The following is a 9,735-nucleotide window of genomic DNA, read 5'->3' as shown; positions in this document are numbered from 1 at the left end:
TTTAATTTAGTGTTGAAGCATTGAAAATGAAATACGTTCACCTAATCTTATAAGGTGGCGTATTGATTTAATTTTGGTTCAATTTTTTAAAAATTATTTACTGCAGTTCTAGTCCTTAACCTATGAAATGTTAGAATGAGGATTTTTTCCCTCGAACTTAGTTTTTCTTTTCTTTTAATTGTTAACCTCAAATATTGTCACAAAGAGTAATTAAGATCCCAATAGGCGGAAGAAGCACAACATTTTAAACCCAAAAATTGACGTTAAAGATAATTGAGGTTCAACAGGTGGAAAGAGAACAAATTTAAACCATTTTTGATAGGTTACAAATATTTTTTATCCTTTTTCGTTGAATGTATGAACTTGCAAAGTATACAAAGAGAACTTAGCAATAGTGACATATACCAAATAGATGAAGGGGAATGGATATACTCTTGTAATCATGAAAAACAATAAGAATAAGTCCAATATTGGCCTTTGTTGCAAAGAATTCTCCTAACAATTAAGAAAACTAAAGAAGAAATTAGTCAAAGTGGCCAAAAGAAGAAAGGATATTAGTGATATGCTCGACCTTCCACAATTTGTTTTAACTTTTCTGTTTACCAATTAAAAAAATGATAAAGTGAATCAATTTTACAGCTAAACTTAAAATAAAGTATAATCTATTGAGAATAAAATTTAAAGGCTTACACAAAAGTATTACAACTTTTTACTAGTTCTTTTCACATTAAACGATCATATAGTTTTAAACTATTACTATTAAAATCTTACAAAGAAAAATTGAGATTTTTTGAATATAGAAAAGAGGATAAAAGTGTGAAAGTGTATTTATTAGCAAGAGTTCAAGTAATATATATCGCTAACTTAAATAATTTGTGCATGGTCATGTTATCTTTTATCTATTATAGTGGAGAACATTTTATTTTCAAAATTCTTAAAATACTTATCCGTAGATATTCTTCAATAACATGATGGATTGATGGTAAATGACAGTATAAAAGGCTAGCCTATATAAAACTTAAAACTCATTAATGAATTTTCATTTTCCCTTCATGCATGGAAAAAGCTATAATACCATTCAAATATAGAATGCATGGTTATACTTTTAGCAACTTTTATTTGCCATTACATGAAGTTTTTTCTCATCATCATTTTCTTGAACCCTTCTTCTCCCTTTTTTACTTAGTTTATTTCACCTTACCTTATCTCAACGGTAAAAAAGATCAGATCTTTATGAAGACTTCAATTACTACCTAATCATCCCTGCAAAAGCCACAGCCTTTTACCCCAACCCACACATTTCCTTCTTCCTCACCTGAACCACCCCCCTCCCTACCCCCCCCCCCCCCTCCAAACCCCAACTTGGGCAAAATCCAAACTTCAGCTTTTCTCTGATATTACCCATTAGGCCATTTTTTTTTAACCACTGTACAAAATTTGGCAATTTCCTTCCTTTATTCTTCTTCTGAAGTAGTGAAAAAAAGATAGAATTTAGGAGTCTTTAAAATTCCAATCCTCAGGGCAGTACCATTGAAGTGTAGGAGGTTGTTCATCTGAGAAAAGATCACTGCAAGACTCTTCACCATTGAAGAAATTATGCTCCTCCATCTTCACATTATACTGTGTTGTTGTTGGCTGATAATAACAACAATTAGCAGCTTTCTGAGCATCTCCAAGAATTGATTTTGAACTTGATCCAGTGAATTGGAAGCAAAACTTCAATGAAGATGAGGATAAAGAAGATCCTACATTTCCATTTCCACCATCATTATTTGAAATCAAGAAAGCACCAGATGAAGAAATTGCAGCATTTGGACTACTATCTTCATTCAAGATTGCACTTGAGTCACTATCTGAGGATCCATCTTTGTTAAAATCACCAAAAATGGTGGATGCAACAGTACTATTAAAGTTGATATCAGCCTCATCATCATCATCATCATCTTCAAGAAGATTATTATTGTTGCTGTTGATGTCATCATTTGGCTTTTTGCTTTGTTCAATCACTTTGTTGTCATCACTTTCAGATTCCATAGCTTCCTCTTTCACTACTGCAACACCACCTCTGCTTTCTCCATTTGATTTCAGCTCATGAATCTAACATGTAACAAAAGACACAAAATCAGCACAAAAGCATAAAAGATTCAATCTTTAAACATTATGTAAACATCGAGTACTTCTATGCTATGTATTTAAGTTATTATAATCATAATTTGATCTCTGACTGTAGATTAGTTATAGCGATTTGTCTGTAGAGGTAAGTATGAGTTCGGATGAACCTAGTAACTTTGACTCAAATCTCGTATATGTATCGACACCTAACCTAGTAAATGTGGTAACACATCGAACTAGAATCCATAAAGTTCAAATTCTAAATAAGCCTCTATACTTATCTCATAAGTGACTTGATTGTTTAGAACTTAAACTTACTCTAATATAACTAATAACATGCCTTATATTGAATTATCTTCTAAGCAAGAAGACAGTATCAAAATTATTTTATTATTACCTCTTTGATGAGAGCTTCATTGTCATGTTTGAGAGATTCATAGTTGTGTTTGAGGGAATCAAAATTAGCTTTAAGAATATTGTAATCTCTCTCAAGTTGCTTAGTCTTCCAACGAGCACGTCTGTTTTGGAACCAAACAGCAACTTGTCTAGGCTGCAAGCCAAGTTCTTGAGCCAATTTAACTTTCCTCTCAGGTTCAAGTTTGTTCTCAACTTCAAAATTCTTCTCTAAGGCTTTCACTTGTTCTACACTTAATCTCCTTTTCTTTTGGCCTGAAAATCCTTCTTCCACACACCCTTCTTCATCTAATCCTTCTAACATTGACTGAAAGTCCCTTGTTGAGTACACATGGTTTTGCTCATCTAAAACATCACAAAAAAAAAAAAAAAATTAAAGAACTATTCAAAGAACAAGAATTAGCGACGAATTATCAAAGAATTTTGTTAGCTACGAGCAATTTAACACGGATTAGCAAAGAAGTTTGTAGCTAATTCTAGTTTTTTTTTTTTTTTAAGTGAAGAGAGCACATAATTGCCTTGAGGAAAGCTAAAAATGGAAAGAGAAGAACAGACAATGGTATAAACAGTGAAGCACAAAAGTAAAAAACTTACTAAAACAGGAAAGAAAAAAAACCCTGTTCTTGATTTAATAAAAAGATTCAATTTCTATATTCCCCCATTATCTTTTTTTATTGCTAAAACTAGGGATTGGAGCATGGAAAAAGGTTAAAGACAAGAAAACATGAAATGGGGATTTTATTTTATTTTTTTGATCCATGGGAATAATATTGAAAAACACCATTAAAAGGGACAGAAGAAAAGTTCAAAACATTAAATCATAGTAAAGAGTGAAGCATAAAAACTTACTAAAACAGGGAAGAAATGATGAAAGAAAAAAAAACTGGTCTTGATTTAATAAAAGAAGTCAATTTCAATATTTCCCATTAGTTTCTTTATAGCTAAAACCGTGGATTTGAGCATGGAAAAAGGTTAAAAAACAAGAAAACATGAAATGGGGGTTATTTTTTTTGTTTTTGTTTTGGGATCTATGGGAAGGAAAGTCCATAGTCCAAAAACATTGTCGAATTTTTCAAAAATACATTATTTTAGAGGATTCGACACGCATCGTGATATTTTTTAAGAGTCTGAACAACGTTAAGAAACAAATTAAAAAAACACCATTAAAAAGGAAAAGAAAAAAAGTTCAAAACTTTAAGCATTTTAACAAGTACCTGTAGTACTTGGACACATGGACATCAAGGCACCCAAAGAATCAGAGCTACCAAGTCTTTTCATAATTGATTTGATGATCCAAATTTGTTTCCTTTTTTTGGATCAAAGTTCACCTTTTAAAGGTTATGTTCTTGAATTCTTAAGCTTATTTACACAGAAACTGAGAAACAAGGCTGCAAAAAGGATGAGAATGAAGAAGCTTAATTTTGTGTTATTGTCCTTTTTTTCTTACTTATAAGAAGAAGACATGAGAACAGAAGCTTTCACTACTAAAACCAACCAAAATGGAAGTGTTTTGAGTGAAAGTATTGATTTCGTGCAAACCCTTTTTTTCTCTAGTAACCAAACCTTCATTTTTATCCTTTTTATATACTTCCTCAACCTGACAACCCATCAAGAATGGCCAAAATATCAAGAATCTAAGAGAGGTTAGAAATTGAAAGACAAAATAGGCTAAGTTATAAACTCTTTCCCATTTACATCATTAACTAAAAATCAAATCTTGAAACACTCATTAATGTTTTAAGTCTAAAGATTGGGTCATCTACAAAAGGAATTTTTTTTTGGGAGGAATAAGAAGAAAGAAATTTTTTGGGAGAGTTAAAGTATTCAGATCAGAAAAAACCAACTGGCCATTTGCTTAGCACTTTCTCTCACTTTAAATAAAACCAAAGTTGAGTCAGATGTAGGGTTAAAATCTGACTGGGGTTAGGTGCACTTGCAAATTTCTTTTAGGGGCCAAATGAAATGAACTTCAAATTCAATCCAAATGCAATTTGGTTTGTAGTTCACTGGTGACTGGCTATACCTGTAAACTAGAACTTTTCAGGGGATATTCTTTTGGATTTAACCTATATATGCATTGATATAAAATTTTATATTACAGTTACGAGATTTAATAAAGCAAAAAAAAAAAAAAAATTAACTATGGTTAGATGATAATTACATATGTTCAACACATATCATACATTTATTAATAACTTATTATAAAGGTTTTGTGCAGATAAGTTTTTACCGTTTTGTCATTACTACCAAGAAGTTTGGCGAGATACATGAAATCTCTCTAGACTTGTACCGTTAATCAAAAATTTCGAATTCGAATTCTAAAAAGAAGAATTTTTTGGTAAATAATCATTTCCTTTTTATACGGCATGATTTTGATTAATCAAAACAATAAATTCTGAATATATGATCATAAAACAGTCATTTTCCAACAGAACCAATTAAGGATAATTTTTATCTCTTTAAGTAAATTATTTGGATAAGAATAAATTGAATCTTGACATAGCAGTATAAACTATACATAGTGTGTGATAAGCAGAGCAAAGGAAGATCACGGCTTGGCTCGGCTGTAGCTGCGCTGAGCTGGCTAAAGATATTTGAAGCGTCAGCATATCGCCGATTAATTGAAAGGTAAATAATGACTTTGGTTACAAGGATAAAATACACTGTAATTTTATCCCCTTTTTTTTAAAAAAAAAAATATTTATATTATAATTATAGTATCATTTTTAGATCATATTCAACGTGAGAATATAATTTTGAGATTACTAATTCTGGGTTAACACAACAAATAAATAAAGATGTTATTGTCCAAATTCTCCAAAGCACTTCTCCTAAAATTATATTTAAGAAAATTAAGGTTAAAATTGAAAATAAAAATTTATCTAATGTAAAATCAAACATGTGCTTTATATTATATCTTGTATATTCGCATTTTAATCTGATGAACCAAATATCTACTAGGAAAAATATATCCATACAAATATCTGATATCTCATTATTATTTAAAACTCCAGCATTATAGTCTCAATATTGTAATCTCAATATAATTTATTCGCAAGCCAAACGACTCCTTAAAGTCTTTTTTAGTTCCACGGAATGATACAAGTAACTGAGCTAACAAAGAATGAGAATAAATCAGTAATCCAATAAATCAGTTTGTGACTAATCCAAAACTAGATCCAAGTAAGATGCAGAAACTATACATTTAGATAAGCTTGCTTCATTTCAAGTAGTCTTTTTTCCCCTTCTTCTTAAATGGATAAATCTAAAGACAATTTTAGATTTGATACTATATATTCGCCTCCTAGCTTAAGATGTGTCTTCGACTTGTTTATAATATCTTTAATGAGAAAAATAGAGGTAAAATATTAGTCCAAGAACCGGGTCACCTAAAATTCTATGGAGGAAGTATTTATTAACTTATAATTACTGGTAATAAAAAGTGTCTAAACTTTTCTCTTTCCATGTTATTAGTATTAGAATTGCTTCTTTTTTATTTTCTTTTTTGGATTTTTCACTTAGTGTTCAGTATTTGCATTGTATTAGTGTCCTGGCTAATTCGGATTTACGCCATATAAGGTCTACTAAAGCAAGGGTCGCTCCCTACTAGTCTTTTTTTTTTTTATACCGAGGTTCGAACTTGAGATCAAAATTAAGGACGGAAAAATCCTAATCATCCCATCACAATTGTTCCTAAAAAAGGCAACTATTATACAACATATAGAGCAATGATAAATTTCTTATCTTCTGCAGTGATTTGTAATCCAATTCACAGACAGTTCCCAGAGTTTATGACCAGTCTCTTCTTGCACTGATGTGTGAAAAAAAGAGAGAAGAATATAATTTGTCTGTTTATCATATTTAAGTATGTGGATTTAACCTACTTGTAATTATAACATGATTGAATTTTTTCTTTTTAAAAAAAAAAAAAAACAATCTAATTTGGTTTCGCTGACAACCAAAAAGATGTGACAGATGATTATTATTATCCAATTAAATGCTTGTCAAACATGTAGACACTAGAAAATAGGTAAACATTCTACAGAATTTGGGTCCATATCCTACGTGTTAAAAGAAAAATAAATTTATGTCTTGTATGACTCTTGTTCTTGTATATGCTTTTCTTTCTTTTATTAGTTGTAATTTCACATAGTTTTTTCAATCAAGAATTTAACGTTTCTCTACAGTCTTCATATAATATCTACTATTAGGATTATAATTAGGTGGGCTCTCCACAATATTTGTGATCCACATCTTTAGTCAATTTTAACTCTTAATACAGGATCATTCAATTCAAATTAATTTTTTTATTATTAGGAAAGAAGTGAATTCTTATAGATCCATCTCCCGAGTGAATTGGAAATAATAATTTTATCATCTAGCTCGAGCAGAAATAGAAAGAACCAAATGAATCTAAATACTGATACACATTCACATATATATGATATAAGAATGGCTCAATGTAAAATAGAATTTGACTGAGTTCATTTTTCTCTGAATTGTGTGCTATATTAGGCAAAGAAACTAGGATTTTGCATCTCGTGTCATGACAATATAAAACATCTGTAAAAATATATGTACTGACTACGAACTATATCCCTTCATCAGTTATGTTACATCTTTTTTTTTTTTTTTGGGACATTTTCCTAATGTTATTTTGTTCTTAGTTTATAATTTAGTTAATGTGACGGTTGGAGGTGACTCAGCACACTTCCCAGTCACGATGGACCTGCATCAGGGGTCCACTCTTAGCCCGTTTTTGTTTGCTTTGACGATGGGCGTACTGACGTGCCACATTCAAGGAGAGGTGTCGTGGTGAATGTTGTTTGCAAATGATATTGTGCTTATTGACGAGTCGCGAAGCGGTGTTAACGCGAGACTAGAGGTGTGGAGACAACCCCTGGAGTCGAAAGGTTTCAAGTTGAGCAGAACTAAGATAGAGTACTCAGAGTGCAAGTTCAATGAGGTGATTCAGGTAGAGGATGAGGACGTACAGCTGGATATTCAGGTCATCACGAAGAAAGAAAGTCTCAAGTACTTGGGATCGATCATCCAAGGGAATGGTGAGATTGATGACGATGTCACACATCGTATTGGAGCGGGATGGATGAAATGGAAACTCTCTTCGGAGGTGTTGTGCGATAAGAAGGTGCCGCCTATACTAAAGGGAAAGTTCTACAAAGTGGTGGTTAGACCGACTATGTTGTACGAGACGGAATGCTGGCCAGTTAAGAAAGCACATGCCCAGAAAATGAAGGTAGCAGAGATGCGGATGCTGAGGTGGATGTGCGGGCATACCAGGAGAGATAGGATTCAGAATGAAGTGATTCGGGACAAGGTGGGTGTGGCCCCAGTGGTGGATAAGATGTGGGAAGGGAGGTTGAGATGGTTCGGCCATGTGCAGCCAGAGGCGAATCCAGGATTTCAGGAGAATGAGTTCACCTTAGAATATTTTTTTTAAAAAAAAAAAGATGCAAAAGTGAGGTTCGATCCCACAACCTTAAGAAATAAAACCTAGCACGTAACATGTGCTTCACACAGTATAGTTTAACCATGTGTTCCTTCAATTAATATTAAATAAATTTAAGGATTTTATACATAATATACCGAGTTTAGTCGGGTGACCATGTATTCACGTGACCCATATATTACACATGGATTCGCCTCTGTGTGCAGCGGAGATGCGTTGATGCGCCAGTGAGGAGGTGTGAGAGGCTGGCAGTGGTGGGCCCGAGCACCCATTAATCAGGGTGGATAATTTATATAGACATATAGAAAATATTGAAATTTTAATATAAAATAGTAATAAATAGCACCCAAGAAGTAATAAAATATCTTGGTGCTCTGGTTAAAAGGTTGTAAACTTTAGGCGAAGCCATGAAAAAGCCAAGTTCAAATCTCACTCAAAGCAATATATATTTTTTTTTTTTTAATTTTAAGGTGAGCACCCAGGACCAATAAATCTTGGGTCCGCCACTGGCCCGAACAGAGGGAGGTGTAGGCCAAAGAAGGCCTGGGAGAGGTGATTCGGCAGGATATGGCGCTACTTCAGCTTACCGAGGACGTGACCAGTGATAGGAGGATGTGGAGGTCGAGTATCATGGTAGAGGGCTAGAAGGGGGCCGCGAGGATTTCTTTTTCGCATTAGGAGTATTATTATCATTGTTTACTCGCTTATTTTTTCGATCTCTCATATAGCTTGTTTCTTTCTTTCTTTCTTTAACGTCATTTATCTTATTATATGTTGCTATTACTGCCTATTATTATTGTTGTTTTGGCACCTTTTCTTGAGCCGGGGGTCTATCGAAAACAGTCTTCCTACCTTCCAAGGCAGGGGTAAAATCTGCGTACACTCTACCCTCCTCAGACCCCACCATATGGAAATACACTGGATATATTGTTGTTGTTGTTGTTGTTTCATTTATCGAGAACTATGTAATTACACAATGTCATTATCAGAGGCGGGGTGTAGTATTCTGATTATGAGTTCAACTGATCACAATATTCTTTGACACGTAGTATATGTATATGTGAAGAAAAAAAAAACTTTCTGGACCCATTATTTTAAAATTATAATGAATTTGAGTACTGTAAAATCCTCATGACGAAACTCGAATCACTATCAGATCTAGAAAACTATAGATCCATCGCAATGAGATCTCATTTTCAAAACCCTCATTCAAAAAAGTCTTATTGATTAGTAGATGGGAGAAAAATTGGCATTTCTTTCGAGTTGTGACATCTAGGGGACATCCAAGTGGGAATTTAGCTGTAATATACTACTAGCTTCTCAAGTTCTCATCATATTATAAAAAATAAAAAAATAAAAAACTAGCTAGGAGCCCACAATAGGCAACAAAAAGCAAGTCCAAGATGATTGAAAAATGAAATTAATCAATTGCCTTCTATATATATTTTTATTTTCCAATCCGTTCAGTATTCGATTAAATTTAAACTCATATTGCATGGGAAAGTCTCATATTAGGAGTAAAACGTGCATAACAAAGATAATTTTATACTCAGGGTTCGAGCTCAGAACCTCTTATTAAAGATGAAAGAGTAGTTAATTACTACTCCACTAAGATTCTGGTCGGTAATTGCTTCTCTATATATATATTGCTGTGGCTATAATATGGTCATGGGGGATTGCAAAAAAGGAATTTTTCACTTTTATAATGCGGACAACACGTGTTAGTGTGTGTTAAATTT

General features: G+C 32.8%; 2 protein-coding genes across 2 annotated transcripts; one reads left to right on the top strand and one right to left on the bottom strand.

Annotated features, from left to right (window-relative positions):
• Positions 1–1,012: 1,012 nt before the first annotated feature.
• Positions 1,013–4,382, bottom strand: LOC132613707 (homeobox-leucine zipper protein ATHB-6-like). The gene is made up of 3 exons (XM_060327892.1): positions 3,741–4,382; positions 2,510–2,871; positions 1,013–2,097 (listed from the first exon to the last, which is right to left on the bottom strand). Exons 1-3 carry the CDS (start codon positions 3,802–3,804, stop codon positions 1,492–1,494), a joined length of 1,032 nt encoding a protein of 343 aa, XP_060183875.1. The 5' UTR covers positions 3,805–4,382; the 3' UTR covers positions 1,013–1,491.
• A 2,963-nt stretch (positions 4,383–7,345) lies between these two features.
• On the top strand, positions 7,346–7,987 carry LOC132612646 (uncharacterized). The gene has a single exon (XM_060326761.1). It carries the CDS (start codon positions 7,346–7,348, stop codon positions 7,985–7,987), a length of 642 nt encoding a protein of 213 aa, XP_060182744.1.
• Positions 7,988–9,735: the final 1,748 nt, after the last annotated feature.

This window comes from Lycium barbarum, chromosome 10 (genome assembly GCF_019175385.1).
Source record: "Lycium barbarum isolate Lr01 chromosome 10, ASM1917538v2, whole genome shotgun sequence".
Taxonomy (NCBI): Eukaryota; Viridiplantae; Streptophyta; class Magnoliopsida; order Solanales; family Solanaceae; genus Lycium; species Lycium barbarum.
This window is presented reverse-complemented; position numbering and strand designations above follow the sequence as displayed.

Excerpts from the sequence above, each read along its gene's own strand:
- LOC132613707 (XM_060327892.1), bottom strand. The coding sequence starts at position 3,804 with ATGAAAAGACTTGGTAGCTCTGATTCTTTGGGTGCCTTGATGTCCATG. Across the intron at positions 2,872-3,740 it reads CATGTGTCCAAGTACTACAG|ATGAGCAAAACCATGTGTAC; the intron begins GTACTTGTTAAA and ends GTGATGTTTTAG. Across the intron at positions 2,098-2,509 it reads ATGAAGCTCTCATCAAAGAG|ATTCATGAGCTGAAATCAAA; the intron begins GTAATAATAAAA and ends GTTACATGTTAG.
- LOC132612646 (XM_060326761.1), top strand. The coding sequence starts at position 7,346 with ATGTTGTTTGCAAATGATATTGTGCTTATTGACGAGTCGCGAAGCGGT.